The sequence below is a fragment of the Hypanus sabinus genome, chromosome 29, assembly GCF_030144855.1.
Source record: "Hypanus sabinus isolate sHypSab1 chromosome 29, sHypSab1.hap1, whole genome shotgun sequence".
In the NCBI taxonomy this organism is placed as follows: Eukaryota; Metazoa; Chordata; class Chondrichthyes; order Myliobatiformes; family Dasyatidae; genus Hypanus; species Hypanus sabinus.
Window position 1 is genome coordinate 17,324,040 of NC_082734.1, and position 19,262 is coordinate 17,343,301.

Sequence of the window (19,262 nt, forward strand, 5' to 3'; positions counted from 1 at the left end):
ATTGTCTTGCAATAAAGGTCAATGATAAATGGAAATCAGGAAATGGAAATGAGAAATGAAATAGGGAATGCTGGAAATATTTGTGCCAGGAAGCATCTACAGAGAGAAAAGCAGAGTTATATATTTCATGTTAATTACCCTTCATCATCAACCTGAAACATTAACTGTTTCTCTCCAAATGATGCTGCCTGACCTGTGATTTCCAGTAATTTCTCGCTTTATTGTCCCTCCTAACTACTTGCTAATTAACTGTGTGATTTTTGAACAAGGACACAAGGGTCCCTCTGAGACGAACCCATCCATTTTCACACCATTTAAAAACACAAGATTTACTGGTTATCTAGTTATCTTCTCAAGAAGCTACACGACTTTGTCAAACATGATTTCCAATTCACAAGTTCCTGTCAATTCCCCACTTGTTCTCATTATTTGAGGGTATTGTTATCACTACCACTTTACATGGCAGATTCTAACGTGTTCCCGACCATGATGATGCCACACACTAACTGGTCTAAAAATTGTTAACTTTCTCTTTAAAGGTTATCTTTGCTATCTTCCAATTTGCAGGAACTACACAAGAATTGACGGAATTTAAGAAGATGACAATTAGTGCATCCACTTGTCTGAAGGTCACCAGATCCCAGGGATTTATCATCTTTCATTCCCATCAATTTCTCCAAACGAACACCGATTTCTTTGCATGCTTCATTTACTTTAGAGCTGTTGATCTTCATTATCTCCAGGTCGGTTGCCATGTATTTGTCCACAAAGATGCAACAAAATTTCTCTGCTAGTTCCTCTCAAAGTAAACCCCTACTCAACCAATTTAGTACCTTATTTCAGTCTAGTGGGTGCACATTAATCTCTTCCTCTATCTATACAAACTTAAGTCTGTTTGCCTTGATAAACTCTGAAATTTTCTCAAACCTCAGGCTTTGGTGTCACTACTTTGAGCCAAATCTACCTTCAACTTCTCCTGACTGGCACACTTGTGGCACCTGTTCTTCTATCTTCTTTAAAAAGAAAAATACATATATATCCATTCAAGTCTGGATGCAGTATCAGCCATGATGGCATGGCAGAATAGCCTAATTCTGCTCCTATGTATTATGGCCTTATGGATGTGGGCTTTGTAAGCAAATTAATTACCAATCATAATTGTCCTTGAGAAATTGGTGCTGAGCTGCCTACCTGAACCATGCTATCCTCCAGGTATGGATGTACCCATAATGCTGTTGGGGATGGAGCTCGAAGATTTTGACCCAGTGGTGAAGATATGACAATACATTTCCAAGTCAGGATGGTGTGCAGTTTGGATGGCAACTTCCATGTGGTGTTGTTTCTGCCTGCTCTGTCCTAATTGGCAGAGGTTTTGAAGATGTAGTTTAAGGAGTTTTGGTGAGTTCTTGCGGTACACCCTGTAGATGGTACAAACAGCTGCTACCATGCACTGGTGGTGAATGCCTTGTGGATGAGGTGCCTATCAAGCAGGCTGCTATGCTCAAACTTAGGGTGTCAAACTTCTTGAGTATTGCTGAAGCCGCACTCACCCAGACAAGTGGAAAGTATTCCATCACACTCGTAAACTGTAAATATTTTTTAAGAAAACATTAGCCATTGCTAGTTAACAGACATATTTAATGTAGCTTTCCAATTGATGAGCATGAACTCACGCCTCATGCTTTCTAATGTTTCTAACAAACTATATTTGAATAAAACTTTAATATTTTGATCCTTTAGCTACGAGATCACCAATAATTCCCTTCTCATGGCACAATACTGCATCTAAGCTACCTGTCCCTTCTATTTATTTTAATACATGCAGTACAATGGGTAAAGCAGATTAGCTTTGAGCTTAATCATACCTCAAGCTATGAAACTGTAGCCATTAAAAAAATGATTGAGAGAAAGGCAGGTCTGGTCAGCTCAGCATTCTAGGGCCTGTATGTTTCACATGTGACAGAGAGGGTTGCATTAATGTTATCACTTGGAGGGCTCTTTCAGCAAGATAACACAGGTAGAACTCAGCTGCAATCTGTATGATGGACTTACACTATGGGCCTCCTGATAGTCAGAGGTAACAAGAGGAAGAGATATGCAGGCAGATGTTAAAAACAAGTTTTGGTTATAACAAATACTAACTTCCCTAATATTGACTAGGACTCCCTTACTCTGCTTAGATGAAGCAGAATTCATCAGTGCATCCAGGAGAGTTTTGAAAAACAATTTGCAAACTAATGGGTTGAATTATTAGGGACAGGAGTTATGAGCATTTGCAGAAGCAAAGTCTCATTAGGGGTAGCCAGCTGAGTGTTTCGAGGAAGTGGTAAAACAAATTGAGGAAGGTGGATTGGTGAATGTGGTGTACATGGATTTCAGTGAGGCATTTGACTAGACTGCCCCCCCCCGTTAGGCTCATCCAGAAAGTCACCAGGCATGGGATCAATGGAAACTTGGCTCTGTGGATTTAAAACAGCGTGCCCACAGAAGACAAAGGGTGGTAGTGGATATATTCTGCCTGAAGGTCTGTGATGAAGGTGTGTGCTACAGGGATCTGTTCTGGGACTTCTGTTCTATGTGATTTAATAAATGACCTGGATGAGGAAGTGGAAGGGTGGGTTTGTAAGTTAGCAGATGACATGAAGGTTACTAATATTGTGGATAGTGTAGGTTGTCGTGGGCTACAACACATATACAGGATGTGGAGCTGGGCAAAGAATTGGCAGGTGGAATTCAATCTTGAAAAGCATGAAGCCATATACTCTGGAAGGTCAAACTGGAAGGCAGAGTACAAGGTTAACGGCAGGATGGAGTGTGGAGGAACACAGGGCTCTTGGAGTCCATGTCCATGAATCCATCAAAGTTGCCATGCAAAATGATATTGTGATTAAAGCAGCAGAAGGTGTGATGGCCTTCGATAGTCGGGGAATTAAGTTCATAAGCTATGAGGTTAGACCACATTTGGAATATTGTGTCCAGTTCTGGTTGCAGCATTATAGGAATGATGTGGAAACTTTAGCGGGTGGAAGGATTTATAAAGATGCTGCCTGGATTAGAGGTAGAGTGAGAAAGGAGGATAAAAAAACAACTTGATAGAGGTGTATAGATCATGAGAGGCATAGACACAGTGGACAGTCAGCACCTTTTTCCCAGAGTGGCAACGGCCAATACCAGAGGACATCTATTTACGGTAGGTGGAGGAAAGTTTAAGTGGATGTTGGGGATAATATTTTTTAAACACAGACCGTGACAGGTGCCTGAAATGTAGAGGCTGGTAGAATAGAAACATTTAAGAGACTCTTTAGGTAGGCACATGGATGTAAGAAAAACTGTTTATGGGCTGTGTAGAAGGGAATATTAATCATGGAGAAGGTTTTTATGAGGTCTGCACAATGTCATAGGCCAAAATGGCTCGTGCTACGCAATGTTTTATATACATTCTACGGTTCATGCTGTTCTATGCTCTAATGTATAGATAGTTCTATTAGGGATGGTGCAGTACTACAGCATTTATTGAGCAATAGGCCTACCCAAGTGATCAAAGTTTCAGCTGCAGAGCATGTTGGGAACAGTGCCCATAATTGTACAAGTTTTAAGATCTTTATGAACAAGGCTAAGATTTCTCCTCAGGTGAAAGTGCTAAATTGGGGAAAGGCTAATTATCACATTATTAGACAGGAACTGAAAAAAGATTGGAAGTGGCATTATTGGGGAAAACCCACATCTAACGTGTACCAGTCTTTAGAAGGCGAGATGATAAGAATTTAAGACCAACCTGCTCCTGTCAGGATGAAAGCCAATGATGATAAGTTTAGTCAAAAAGAACATGGAAGCATATGTAAAGTTTAGGAAGCTGATATTGGACAAGGACCTTGAGGGATACTGTATAAAGGAAGCAGAGAAAGACAAAGAATTTTGGGAGCTAAAAGGAGCCATGAAATATCCTTGACAAGTAAGATTAAGGAGAATCTGAAAGCATTTTATACATATAATAGAATCATGAAGATAGCTATGGAAAGGGTAGATCTACTGAAGGACATAGGAAAGAATTTATGACTCGAGCCAGAGAAGCGGGCCAGGACCTCAATAAGCATTTCATATCAGTAGTCACCAAGGACGTGGATGATAGATTTGGGAGTGGTATGCAAATATTCTGGTGTTTGTGTTGGATGTCTTGAAAATCAGTTAATGTGGATAAGTTCCCAGATGAGATAGACCACTGTATACAGAGGGAAGCATGGGAGGAGAGGGCTGTTTTTTCTGATTGGAGGCCTTTGATCAGTGGTACCCTGCAATAATCAGTGCTGGGATCTCAGTTGTTTGTAACATCTAACATCTATTGATGACTTAGGCAAAAATAGGTAGTCTGAAAACATTAAAATTAGTGGAATTAGTGAAAGATTTGTGAAATTATGAGGAAGGCTGTCAAAGACCAATGGAAACTTGAGAGGAGGAAGGGCAGGTAAGGGTTTAATCCAGAGAAATGTGAGGCGATGCATTCTGAAAGGTCAAATGCAGAAGGGACGTACAGGTAATAGCTGTATTAAAACCATTCAGATCATAGAAATCTACCCTTAAATAATTCACAAATCACCCACATCTGTGAGATCCAGAATAAAATTTATTTCTGGAATTTGTGAAAAGTAAATAAATCAAGTGAAACAATTTTTAAAAATCAACTCGTAATTCAATATGGATGCGCGAACAGCATTGCTTTGTGTTATGGAAAAATCAAAACACTCCATTTACTATTAACTCAATCACACTCCCATAATGCAGGGATCACCTGTATGTAGTGAATCGCAGCACTATTGATGCACAAAGGGATCTTGGGGTGCAAGTCCATTGCATCCTGAAAGTGGCAACACAGGTGGATAGTAGCACACACAAAATGCCGCAAGAACTCAGCAGGCCAGGCAGCATCTATGGAAAAGAGTAAACAGTTTCAGGCTGAGACCCTTCACCAGTCCTGATTAAGGGTCTCAGCTCGAAACATTTACTCTTTTCCATAGATGCTGCCTGGCCTGCTGAGTTCCACCAGCATTTTGTGTGTGTTGTATGGATTTCCAGCATCTGCAGATTTTCTCTTGTTTAACATAGGTGGACAGGGTGGTAAAGACAGCATTCGGTATGCCTGCCTTAATCAGTCAGGGACCTCAGTATAATACTAGAAGTTACGTTGCAACTGCATGAAACTTTGTTAGGTCATGTTTGCAGCTCCAGTCACCACACTAAAGGAAGAATGGAAACAGTGCAGAAGTGGTTTACCAGGATGTTGCCTGGACTGGAGTGTAGTAGGCTGGACAAACTTGGATTGCTTTGTTTGGAATGTTGGAGACTAAGGGTTGACTTGAATGAGGTATATTAAGATTGAGAGAAGCCTAGATAGGGTACACTGTCAAAATCTTGTCTCCATATTAAGGGCATCAAAAACAAGAGGATAGTTCCTCTCAGTCTTTTTTCCAAGATGTAAACGTCAAATACAAAAAGGCATAAGTTTACAGTGAGAAGAAAAGTATAAAGGAGATGTTGCAGTTGGAAGTTCTCACCAACTTCAAAAGGTCATCAATTGTACTGGTGCCCAGGACTGAGCTGCCTCAGCGAATATTGCCCAGTAGCACTCACATCTACTGTGATAAAGTACTTTAAGAGGTTGGTTAAATTAATTCCTGCCCAAGCAAGCTGCAATTTGCCTGTTGCCACAATAGATCTACAGCAGCTGCAATCTTACTAGTTCTCTACTCAGCCTTATATCGCCTGGACAAGAGTAATACCAACATCAGATCACTGTATATTTATTTAGTTCAGCTTAGTGCTCAACACCATCACCCTCTCAGTACTAATCAATAAGCTTCAAAATCTGGACCTCTATACCTCCCACTGCAAATGAATCCTTGACTTCCTTGTCAGGAGACTACAGTCAGTGTGAATCGGAAATAACATCTCCTCACTGACAATCAACACCAGAGCACTTCAAGGATGCATGCTTAGCCCCTCTCTATACACGAATGTGTGACTTGGCACATTGTAAATGCCATCAATAAATTCATCAATGTTGGCATAATCTCAGAAGGTGAAGAGCATGTGTACAGGAGTGAGCTAAATCAGATGGTTGAGTGGTGTTGCAACAACAATATTGCACTCAATGTTAATAAGACCATGGAATTGATTGTGGGCTTGAGGAAGAGGAAGTTGAGGAAACACACAGCAATTCTCGTCAAGGGATCATCAGTGGAAAGGTGAGCAGACTGTGTTCTTGGGTGTCAACATCTCTGAAGATCAACCCTGGGCCCAGCATATTATGCAATTACGAAGAAGACATGTAAGAGGCTATATTTCATCAGGAGTTTGAGGAGATTTGGTATGTCACCAAAGACTATATCTACAGACGTACCATGGAGAGCATTCTAACTGGTTGCATCACTGTCTGGTATGGAGGGGCCACTGTACAGGATTGGAAATGCTGCAGAAGCGTTTAAACTCAGCCAGCTCCACCATGGGCATTAGCCTTTACACCATCGAGGACATCTTCAAAAAGGCAACATTCATCACTAAGGACTCACAACACCCAGGACCTGCCTTCTCATTACTACCAGAGAGGAGGTACAAGAGCCTGAACACACAGACATTCAATGTTTTATAAACGGTTTCTTTCCCTCCATCATTAGACTTCTGAACAATGAACTCATGAATACCACCTCACTATTTTTGCACTACTTAATTTTAAAAAATATATTTATTGTAATTCATAGTATTTTTTTGTCTTGCACTGTACAGCTATTAGAAAACAAATTTCATGACACAGTATATGTCAGTGATAATAAACCTGATTCTGATTCAGACACGAACAGATAAGGAACAAAGGGAGGTGGACCACGTGTATGCAGATGCAATTAGTTTAGATTGGCATCATGATCATTTCAGACTCACACCAGATTTTGCCTGATACTACTGAAAACTGCCCTCCTTCAATTTAAGACCTGAATTCCACTACCAACCTTATCTTTTTCACTGACTACTTTGACATACAGCCATGTCCACCATGAAGGTCAAGAATAGCTTCTTCCCTATTAGGACTCTCAACATACTATTTTTAAAACCCCTCTTGAATGAACTTTCAAGAATTCTACCCTATCTAAACCTCTTATACTAAGGCAATCCTAGTCAATATTGGGATAGATAAAACTCCACTATCATGACCTTATTGTTTTTACACCTTACTGTGACTACTTACATATATGGTCTTGTGGGTCCTGCTGACCATTGGGAAATGTATAGTTGAAAACAATGGCCCTTTTCTTATTTCAAAGTTCTATGCTTACAGCCTCATTGGCTAATGTCTCCAATGTATCCTCCCTAAGCACTGCTATAATGCTTGCCCTGATCAGTAGTCCTACACCCCTCCCCTTTTGCAACCCCTCTGCTGTAGATAAAACCTTTATGCTCTGGAACACTGAGTTGCCACTCCTGCTCTTCACTCAACCATCTTTCCATGAGTAGCGCATTATCATAATTCTGCATGCTGATCCACCTTAGCTAGGATGTTCCTTTCATTAAAGTAAATGCAGTTAAATCTACCTACTCTTGCTTGCTTCCCCACCCCTTTGTCTATATAAAGTGAATGGCAGGGCTCTTAGGAGCATTGATATATAGAGGGATCTTGGGGCACAAGTCTCAAGCTCCCTAAAAGCAGTAACACAGGTGAACAGGGTGGTAAAAGCTGCATATGGCAGGTTTGTCTTTATAGGTCAAGGCACCCAGTACAATATGGGAAGTCACGTTGCAGCTGTATAAAATTTTGTTTAGGTCACACTCATAACATTCATAATACACTCATAAGTATTGTCCAGTCTGCCAATTGGACTTGCTTGTTTTTGTTTAAAAAATGAATGATTCAGACTCTCCACTTTGCAATGTCACTCTGGATCCCAGACCCTTGACTTACTAGCTGAAATTGTCCTACATTGTATGAGTGAACCCTTCAATTTTCTGATCAAAAGTAATTTCACTCTACTGCCTTTATCTTGTTCTTTGATATCACGACTATCTTCTTTTTCCATTCTACCTCTCTTATAAAAGAAAAAGACCTTGAAATATTCATTTCCTAACCTTGGCCACTTCAGAAGTGTGGATCTGTATTAGCTATTGGATCTGACCATTTATTTACCATTAATTCTCTCATCCTTGTACAAATATGCATTTAGACAAGTCTTTATTTTGCCTTTTTGATATTTTTGAGATGAATTTAGTTGGCCCTTTGATTACTAATTCAATTGGTGTAATACAATATTGTGAGACAAAGAGACTGCTCCTGTGCTGTATTATGTTCTATGTTCCCTTGCTGATTCCAACCAGAGATATCCTGACTCACACTGGTTATCATTACCCTTTTTACATAGCTGCACTATTACTTTTGCCCATGTTCTAACTTCCAAAATTTCCCCTCACCAGAACACTCTCACCTTCCCATGATTTCATAAGATGACTTAAGAGTCCAGACACCTTGGGTCCGCCACACTGAGAGGCGAGTACGGGGGAGAACACATCAAGGACAGAGGTGCATAGCCCAATGGAACAGGAATAACTCCTGGACTGTGAATCTGACCTTGAGACAGTAAGTCTTGACTCCATTCCAGGTCAAACTACCTAGCAGCTTCACCTGCACTCCACAAGCGATTGGGAAGAGAAGAATAACTCAAGGGACCTCAGAGATGCTGCAATCTTGAAGATCTTCAAGAAAATAAATAAATCTGTTTGTGATTGTGATTAGAGAGAGATAGTCAGGGTCTTCTTCAACTGCTTCCTCCCAGCAGCGAGAGTTGCATCCCAAACTGCAATGCAGATTCTGCCCAGAGAGTCACACTAGACATGATCTCCAAGAGAAATGCAGTACCAACTATTATACATGACATTATTGTTCTAGACTCGTCAGACGTTTATAGAGGTACCAGCAAAATCCTCCAGATCTACTGGCAGGTGAACCTACATCAACCTCACCCAGCGCTGATCTCACAACACTCACTCCACTGGGCAAGCCACACACAATAACCAACACCAGAAATGACCAAGGAACTCTATCATGGTAAGAGAACACTTTTCTGTAGGGTCAGAGGAAGTGATTTAAGGATACTTGCAACATCTTCTTAAAAAATAATATTTCTGTCTTGTTGGATTTCCTTAGCAATGGTCACTGAAAGTAGAGCAGCAGAATTTGGGAGGGCATTGAGAACCTTGAGACCCTTTGTTGGGAAACATCTCCTCGTCCTGTCAAGGACTTTGTTTTATTTGTGGCAGACTCTGTGATACCCTCATTGGTGTCATTAGAACTAGAGTGAAAACGTGTCACTGATCTTCAGGGGCTTCCACAGAAGAAAGTAACAATACGATTGAGACACAGCATTGGAGATAAAGATCAGACACTAGACAATAGTGAAGTGTATTACTGGACCTTCACATTCAGAAACAGTTGTACTGAGGCTACAGTAATGCCTTGATAAATGGAGAGTTATGGGGGCACAACCATATAAGTTCTCATACAGCTTTGAGGTACAATACTGAAGACCTGATTATCACTATACAGAGGGATAGAGTACTGGGGCACAGATTATGCCATGACACAAACTGATACCCAACAACAATGGCACAGCCATGTCACTGTGCAGCAGAGGTATAACACTAATGGACACAGATCAGTCACTGCACAATACTAAGATACAGAATGAGTGACTCTCTCTATGGGTGTCACCTGACCTACAGAGTACTTCATGCCTTTTTGAGGTCCATTTATGGGCACAGATCTAATTAAGCACAACATGGAGGATGCAGACCCAGTACTATACAGTTTTGAGCTACAGTTTTAGGAATCAAATCTTTCAGGAGGGCAAAGGTAGAGTCAAATCCATTAGAACCCTGACAACAAAAGGGCAATAGGTACTTCATTTACATTATAGATACAGCACTGGGGATAGCTTTGTCACTACATAACAGTGGTATAACAAACAGCATGGTCACAGATTTTGCACAATACAACAAAATAGTATTGTACAATAGATTTGCCGAGAAGATTAGATATAAAAGATATAATGTTGAGGCTTTATAAGCTTCACTTGGAGTATTGAGGGCACTTTTGGGCTACTTCTCTAAGAAAGGATGTGCTGGCATTGGACAAGGTGCAAAGGAGGTTAATGAAAATGATTCCAGGAATGAAAGGCTTATCATATGAGAAGTATTGGATGGCTCTGGGCCTGTATTTATAGGAATTTAGAAGTATGACAGCAGGGAAGGGGAGTCTCATTAAAATCTACCGAATGTTGAAAGGACTCAATAGAATGGACATGGGGGGGGGGGGGGAATGTTTCCTATGGTGGGAGAGTCTAAGACCAGATGACACAGTCTCAGAAAAGAGGGACATCCAGTGAATAGAGGGACTTGGCTATGGAGGCCAAGTCATTGGGTATATTTAAAGCAGATGTTGATAGATTCTTGATTAATCAGGGCATGAAGGAATACGGGGATTGGGATTGAGAGGGAAATGGATCTCCTGTGATGAAATGGTGGAGAAGAGTCAATGGGCCAAATGGCTTAATTGTGCTCCTATATCTTAAGGTCTCATGGTTTTATTTAACCCTGAGGTACAATACAGGGATCAGATTTATCACAGATAATCACCGCTCAACAAGGAGAACTCAGATTCCTCACTGCGCAATGAGATACAGATCGGCCACTATACACAAACATACAGCTACACACCACCAGGAATACATTTGTCATGGTAGAACATGGGTAAATATCCATGGATGTTGAATAAGGTACAATATTGGGAACACAGGTTTGTCACTGCAGACCATGGAGATACCACAGAGGTATGTCACTATCCAAGAGGCACAGCTTTGGTGAGAATGTGAAGAGGGAAAGGGGTACGTGTAGAAGGGGTGGGTAAGGGGTAAGTGTAGCAAAATATGTAGACAGGACCAGTGAGAGGATACGTTATTGGGGAAGTAGCTAAGATAAGATTCCAGATAGCAGGTGGCAACCACGAAGAAAAGGGAACCTACAACCACAAGACAGAGTGTCTGGCAAAGTACTTTGAGCTATATACCCACTTTGAGTGTTTTGCTTGCGTCCATACCCGTTCCGAGTATTACGCTTGCTTCTATGCTTATTCCGAGTATTTCGCATGCTTAGCTATGCAATAGCCAATCAATTGATGAATTTGAATCGGTAACCACATTTGTGAATGTAGTACCCTGCTTTTGGGTATAAGTATGACCTTTGTAAACCGACAAATTGGGAGTTGGCTACCTTACACCTGAAGTGCGCGGGGCTGCGAACTCCTCTTTGAACAAAAACCGTTTCAGAGGTAATTTCGTGTCTCTGGTGTTTTTCCTCAACTGAGCAGGTTAATAATTTCAGGTTGACATTGGGAACACAGCTACAACACCATCGATATGGCTCTGAGGGCTCAGAACCACCACTAAGGTATGATACTGTGGCACAGGTCTTCCACTGAGGCAAGAGAGGTACGTGGACGTGGCTGTGTCACCATACAAGAGCTACAGTACTGATATCTGTCACTGGCAATATTGACGTGCTAAATAAACAGAAGGCATCGATCTGTCAGTGTGTAACAACAGAGGCCAGTACTGGGTGCAGGGTAAATTAGATCTGACACCATATAACACAGTAACAGTTGAGATGCAGGTCTAACAAAGTAACACTCAGTATAACTGCACCAATGACAAATGATACTGAAAAACACTTAGGTACAGTTTAGGGAAAAGTTTTTCCACATACAATACCACAGTACTGAATGAGGGAACGGGCAGAACATGGAAATTTTGAAAGTGAGAGAAATAATCAAAAATAGTTCTCAGCTCTGGCCCATCTGTCCTACAAGGTAGCTCTGTAGAATCCAATGCTGAATCCCAGGTATGACTGTAACAAATATTGTGAGGGTTGTTGTGAACAGGCATTTAGTTTAAAACAGGATTCAGAAATACATTACCAGTGAAGAAAAACAAACCAAAGTGCTTCACAGGAGATTAAAAAAAATAAAACCAGATAGCTCAGAGGCCATCCATTTTAATTCCCCTTCCCATTCCTATTCAAATACATCTATCCATGGCCTTCTCCACTGTTGTGATGATGCCACACTTAGGTTGAAGGAACAACACCTTATATTCCATCTGGGTAGTCTCCAACCTGATGGCATGAACATTGATTTCTTCTGGTAATGCCCAACACCCCCTCTCCTTCACCATTTCCAATACCCTTTTCCCTCTCTCACTTTATTCCCTTGCCATCACCTCCCTCTGTTGTCCCTCCCACTTTTACTTTCTTCCATGGCCTTCTGTCTGTCACCAATCAACTTCCCAGCTCTTTGCCTCATTCCTCCCCCTCCAGGTTTCACCTATCACCTTGTATTTCTCTCCCCTCCCTCATCTTTTAAATCTACTCAGCCTGTTCTCTCCAGTCCTGCCAAAGGGTCTCAGCCCAAAACGTCAACTGTACTCTTTTCCATAGATGATGCCTGGCCTGCTGAGTTCCTCCAGCATTGTGTGTGTTGCTTGACAAATAATTAACATGGTCTACAGAGGGAGATATTAGGAGAGGTGAGCAAAAGCTTGGGTGAAGAATTAAGTTTAAAGGGTATTAGAGAGGTGAAGAGAGTTGAGGAGAAATCCTGAACATGTACCCAATGGGATGGCAGAGGGAATGGGATCTGAAGATAGGGCTACTCAACCCTTGCTGGAAGTGCTGTCTAATGGACACAATTTTGGGGCCTACGGACAAAAAAAAATCCTTAAATAAAATTGAAGAGATAGAATAGTTCTTCCTGGAGAAAGGGTAGGATAATTCATAAGGAATAGTAAGGTTTGGGCCCTCTCAAAGCATAGCCACCTACTTGCACTCTATCCCCACCCAACCACTGGCAATAACCTCACAAAACATGGCAGCAATCCTTACCGTCTCCCTAGCCATTTCTACAGCTTCTTGCAGTCCATAGAGTCTCCCAGAGATCAGGTAGACCCCACTGGCCCAGAGCACACAGGACTCGTGGATCCACAGTTCATTGGGGTCTAGAGGTAGTTGAGGGAGCTGTAGCTCCATCTGCGGGCCGAGCTCACTTATAAATCTCTGAGTCCGTAAGTCGACAGAAGAAGTCTTTATGCAGCAGTAGCAGCGACGGTGCCCTTTGCTGCTCCTGGGACTGGCCCAGGAAGGGGTGCAATCTTCACTGTAGTGACGTCTTTTGAACCTGGGGTGCCCCAGGACAGTCCCAAACTCCTTGCCCTCATCTCCTGACTGGCCAGTCTTTAGCAGGTCGGGCATGCTCCTGTGCCTCACCACTCGGCTCTGCACCGGTGTTATCTTCTTCGGAGGTGGGTTCTTGGGCAGGGTGCTAGCATACTGGTGAGGGTAGTAGGGTCCAAAGAGGTCACCCAGGTCCCTGTGATTAGCACATTTGCCACACAAGCAGCAGACCAAGATGCCAAGGGTGGGGGAGTCAGTCACCAGTGGGCCTTGCACCATGTGTGAGGATGTTGGTAAGGCTTTGCCAGCACAACTGGGCGGTGGGGTGGAGGTTGGCCCCTGGTGACCCTTAACTCCTTTCTGGATACTGTTCTGATCATCCTGGGTGTTGATTATGGTGCAGAGCGCCACCTCACGATTCCTCTCCAGCAACACGTAGGGAGAGAAACCTTTATCCTGGGACTCCCCCCGCCTCCTGCGTGTCACTCGAGCAGTGTGTTTCAGTTTGATTTCTGGCTCCTGGGGCAGCACGACTGGGCCGTCGAGCCGCTTGCGGCGCCTCCTTGGATGGGAGACTGGTTTCTTCCTCTCCGGCCTCACCTTAGCCTTGGCCTTCTCCTCCTCTGCCTCGTCCTGAGCCCGGGGGCCTGAGCACTCCTGCCGGAGGCGTTTCTGCTTGTTGATGCTCCCCAGAGGTCTCCCTCGCTTTTTGCCAGATGGGAAATATCCCTTTGCAACCACAATTTCCGCCTTAGGGGTTACACCAGTGGTCCCTTCCCCAGCCTGGTGCGTCAGGGGGCAGGGCAGAGGGCACACAGCACCACACTGATTGGAGTCAGGATGATGTGAAGCCCGAGCAGATGGTGAGGAGGCTCCACAGAGTTGGGAGTAGTTGGAGTGTCGCTCCTGGCAGGTAGCCCCAGGGCCCCGAGCCTGTTCTTCAGCCCCTTCCTTGGGATCTCCATCCATCTTGTACCCAGCCTGCACCATTGCCTCGTTGCCTCTCTCCCAACCTGCCTCTTTGACAGACAGGATGTCTTCTAGGGTCAGGCCATCTGAGGCCCCGTCAAGCATCCCAGTTGGTGGAAACTTCCTCCCATTGGGTGAGGTGATCTTCTGCACGATGGCTTCCAGCTTTAGGCCTCGGCCCTTCCGCGGTGGCAGTGTCTTAGTTTTACCGGGACTGGCAAGGGAAGCAGCTGGAGAAAGGCTCCCACCCGGGCTGCCCTTCTCGTCATTCACCTGCAGGGATTCATCGGCAGCCTCAGGCTTTTGTACGGGGGTCAGGCTGGTGCTGCACGGAGAGTCGATAGGGTCACGCTGGTGTAGGGGGTCCTTGGCTTTTGGCTCTTGGCAAAATCTCTTGGCTGGAATCGGTGATATAAAAGATCTTATCCTTCTCCTTGACAAAATAGAGGACTGAACCGATGAGTCCTCCTGACTCGTATTGTTTTGCTTTTTAGGCAAATGCTTGCCCATGGACGCAGACTGATCATCCAGCTGTGGGCTTTGGGCCTCGTGACTCTGAGGCAAATACATTTGGAGCGAAGGGTGGCTACCTGCTTCCTGCTGCGTGGCATCAGGGAGTCTCGGCTCTTTCTGAATCCTGCTCCTGCACATCTCTGCAGCAGGCATTTTCACGTCATTTGCGTTAGTCCAATCACCCACACCTTTAGGATTGTACATCTGCTTCGGTGGATGAATTGGATATCTGACTGTGCCTTCTGACTCCATACCCGAGGAACAAGCATTCACTTGCTTGGTTAACAGGGAGGAAAGTGTATCTGAGTTTGTAGAACCAGGATACATGGCGATCTTGTCCAATAAGACTGGCAGGTGTTCACGAGATTGGCCAAGGTGCCCGGCTCTGCCAACTTCCAGCATACCTTCCTGTTTGATAAGTGGTGCCCTTGTCAGGAAAGCATTGCCATCTGCCCTTGTTGAGCCTCTTCTCCTCACCCCGCCTCTGCCTGCTCCCCTGCCATAGGGACGTCTTGCCCTGGTGGATCGGTTGTTCAGGGGCTGATGGGGAAAGTTACTGGCAGGTCCCATGGGCATTGGAGTGGAAATCATTGTGGAACCCCTGACCATCTGTGAAGTATCGTACTTCCAGTGGGGTGACAGTGTCCTTGGGTCTCTGTCATCGTGGTGTCCAATAGCCCTTTGCTGACCTAGACTTTGGCCCATCTCACCTTTAATTCGTGTTTCTGACATCACAGGAAGACCTGTCTGAATAACCGACTGTCCTGCTTTGCAAAATTTGTCACCTTTCACGCTCCGGAGAAACTCCTGATCGTGAGACTGGCCACAGGTTAAAGGTGTAGAGCTACGGCCAAATGGCCTTGATGGGGAGAAGTCGCAGATGACAGACTTCCTCTCTGACATCCCGCCTTCAAGCTGGGTCTCCAGGTCAGCCCTGCCCTGCTCCGTGCCAAAGCCAGGAACCTGTGCTCTCCCATCTACCCAACCAGAGGGCAAGGGTGTGGCATGACCTGGGACGTCTTTCCTCGCCACCTCAGCCATCTGCCGCATGGGGTAGCCAGGCTGCAGCGAGGGATCCATGAATCCCGAATATTGCAGGTCAGGGACATAGTTTGGATGGAACTTCCTTGCTGGATAGTTGGCTTGCAGGGCTTCCTGAAGCAAACTGTGGCTCTTCTCAGCCTTATTTGGGATGACCTTCCTGTCCCCAGAAGTGAACTGCTCAGTCTCCAACTGGCCGTAAGGAGTGCTGGGGTACTGCATTTGATGGTACCCCCCTTCATTTCTGGGCATGTCCCGGAAACCGTAAGCTAAGCAGCTGGGGGACTTGGAGGAGTCCAACCTTGTAGTCATGGGGTCACCAGGCCCCAGATGACCTTGGTGCCCCAGGCCGTTGCCGTTCTGGGCTGCTGATCTTGCCGTGGTGTTGCGGCTACTGTTGGGCTGCTGGCCACGGCCAGGCATCTTCTCGCTACCGACAGTGTAGGCGTGCTCGTCTTCTTGCTCAGCTATGCCCATTGCTTCTGCTCTCCCAGCCACGGTTTCCCGTGACACGATGACACCCACTGGCTTCTCGCCTCGCTGGGGTCCTGGCTCCGCCAGCGTCGCCACAGCACTGCCTTTGCCCTCCTGACACATCTGGGCCATCAGCTCCTCCTTGGAGAGCGGCCGCCCGTCGCCATGGGAGCCAGCCGGCGAGCAGGTGGCGTTGGCAGCCTCGGGGTGGCGTGGCTTCAGGGCCCGCTCCGAGCAGCCACTCTGCCCGCTAAGCTGGCGGACCCGCTCCGCGTGGTCCTCTGAGGAGCTGGAGCAGCCTCCATCCAGGGAGTCTGCCCGGGGCGACTTCAGCTGCTCCTCCAGGCCCGGCAGCTCTCCTGGGGCTCCCGCTCTCTTGGCGGAACGGCGGGCATGCCTGCGCTGCAGGGCCAGCGAGTCAGAGAGGAGCAGGTGCTGCACCGTGTTGGGGATGTTGGCCACCTGCGAGCTCAGAGCAGTCAGGCTGCTGAGGCCCAGGTCCGGCGCCCTCTTCTCCCCTCCGCCCTCCAGGCCAAAGCCTTCGTAGGTAGCGGACTGGGAGCTGGGGCTGGACATCAACCCCGCTGGGGTGGGGCTGGGGTGGGGCATCTGTTGCAGGAGGCGTCCCCTTGCCCCGATGCCTATGGACCCGGCACTGCACTGAAGGCTGTCACCGCCGACCAGCAGGGGGGACGGGGTGGAGCTGCAAGAGGGGGACTGGGCCACAGGGGTGGCTGGAGAGGGGTTGGAACCGGGGCTAAAATTCTGGTGGAATGGCATCGGCGATTTGGCAGGAATGTCGGCTGTGCAATAGGAACCAAACTGCTGGTTGAGCAGGGCCATCTTGGCTGTGGCGGGGTACTGCAGGTTTCGGTGGGTGTGCTGCTGGCCCGACGGTGGTTTTGCCTGTTCGAAGCAGGGCTTGGCTACAGGTGGCTGGTAGCTGTAGCCGGCCTGGGTACCGTAACCGGGGGCAACTGCAGCATTGACTGTGTAGCCATCACACTGGCTGCTGGCACTGGCATGGTAGCCATCAAACGCCTGACCAGGGGGCTGGCTGTAGCCTTGAGGAGACAGGTAGGAGGAGGAGGAGGAGGAGGAGGAGGTGGTGGTTGTGGTGGTAGAGGTGGTGGAGGAGGGCTGGAACTGCTGGGGGTTGTACTGGGCTGCACGGTGCTGGAACTTGGCCTGCAGGCTCGAACCAGCCTGGTGGACAAGCTGGGAAAGGTGAGCAGTGGAGGAAGGGGCTTGGGCCAGTCCTTGGCTGCTGGGGGTTGTTTGGAAGGACTGGTGTCGCAGCTGTTGCTGAGAGGTACCTGGAGAAAACTGACTGGTGTATACGTCCTGCTCAAAGTGTCCATAGCCTGGCATGGAGGTGGGTGGAGGTCGCCACTGGCCCTCGCTCAGGTACTGCACCGAGTAGCTGCCAGCCTGCTGCGCGCCGTAGCCACTCTGTAGTCCCCCACCCAACCTGCGCTGAACCTGGCTGCTGGTCAGTTCCTTCCCCCTTGAGTAATAGTAATCGGTGGGCTCCCTGCGGAAGGGCGGGTACAGCTGTTGGTCACAGCCCTCGCTGACTGGTCGGTTGCCGTAGCCGCTGTAAATTGGGCCCTGGTGGTGCTGGTTATAGTCGCTCAGGCGGGTGGACTCCTGGGCCTCCTGGTGCAGCAGCCTTTGGCTCCCGTGGTAACTGCTCTGCTCCCGGTAGGACTGCATGCTGCGGTGTTGCACGGCTCGTACCCCAGCAGGTTCTGCAGAAATCAAGCAGAGTCGAGATTGTTAAACAAAAATAAGTATCCGCAATATCCAGAGTACCTAGAGACATGCAGCGAGAATCATTTCGCCAGGGCAGGGATAATCACAGCTAAGCAGCAGAGTGTAGACTGTTTGTAGCCCTCTAAATAGTTATTGTAATGCAAGATAGAAGTCAGGGAGCTAACTGGGGCCCCAGTAATCATAGGAGACTCGACTTACATACAGAGAAAATCAAACTATTACCAAGAAAGTAGATAAACTCCTGGATTGTAACAAGAGATGGGTTTTAGTTTGAAGAACCAACTAGGAAACTGGCCATTTTAGATCTTGTCCCTGTACAGTTAATTAAAAGTCATTTATAAAGCAGCCGCTAGGAAAGATTAACCAAAGGAAAAGAAAATTTAACCTTGTCTGTACTGTAGTTCAATGTGAAACTAAGAAACAAATGAATGAACAAAAAGTGCTTGAAATAGACAGCAGACTGTTGTGATAAGCATCACTGTCTTGGAATGCCAACCCATTCCCTGTCTCCACAAATACTGCTTGACTTATTGAGTATCCCAGCAACTTCTGTTGAGTTTGGCTTTCCAGCATCTGTACTTGTTTTTTTTTAATTTTTCAAATGGTAAGGCCAGGTTGGTTGAGGTAAATTGAGAGAACAACACTAATGGGTTTGACAGCATGGGTAATGGAAATTTAGAGAAATAATGCATATTTGCACCAAATACACTTTCACTTGGGTACAACAAATAAATAGAAAAAGAGCTGATATATGCATTCATAAGTAAAATATTATCAAATCCAAGGAAAAGGTTTATAAAGTTGCCAGCAGGTAGCACAGTAGCTCAGTTACAAAAACAACTCAACTGACACCTCAGATGCTGCCTGTGTGCAGCTTGTAGATTCTCTCTGTGACCCACGTTTTAATTTCTTCCCACGTTCCCAAGAACTGCAGCTTGGCATGATAACTGACTACTGTATTTTGGTTTAGAGTGAAGTGAGTGGTAGAGTCTGAGGGTGTTGATGTGAAAGCCTGTTTGCTTATTTATTTATTGAGATACAGCGTGGAATAGACCCTCCCAGCCCTTCAAGCCGTGCTGCCCAGCAACCCCCGATTTAACCCTAGCCCAATTTACAATTAATCTAACAACCGATGCGTCTTTAGACTGTGGGAATAAACCAGAACCCCCAGAGGAAACCTATGCGGTCACAGGGAGAACACATAAACTCCTTTCAGCCAGCGTCAGGAAATGAAC

At 45.7% G+C, this 19,262-nt stretch overlaps 1 protein-coding gene across 3 annotated transcripts in view; it reads right to left on the reverse strand.

Moving 5' to 3' along the window:
- Positions 1-19,262, reverse strand: part of tcf20 (transcription factor 20) — a 65,777-nt gene that overhangs the window by 11,698 nt on the left and 34,817 nt on the right. For all 3 annotated transcript variants that reach the window (XM_059953822.1, XM_059953821.1, XM_059953823.1), the window contains one exon: positions 12,967-18,002. In XM_059953822.1, coding sequence (XP_059809805.1) covers positions 12,967-18,002 — 5,036 coding nt within the window. The remainder of the gene's footprint in view (positions 1-12,966; positions 18,003-19,262) is intronic.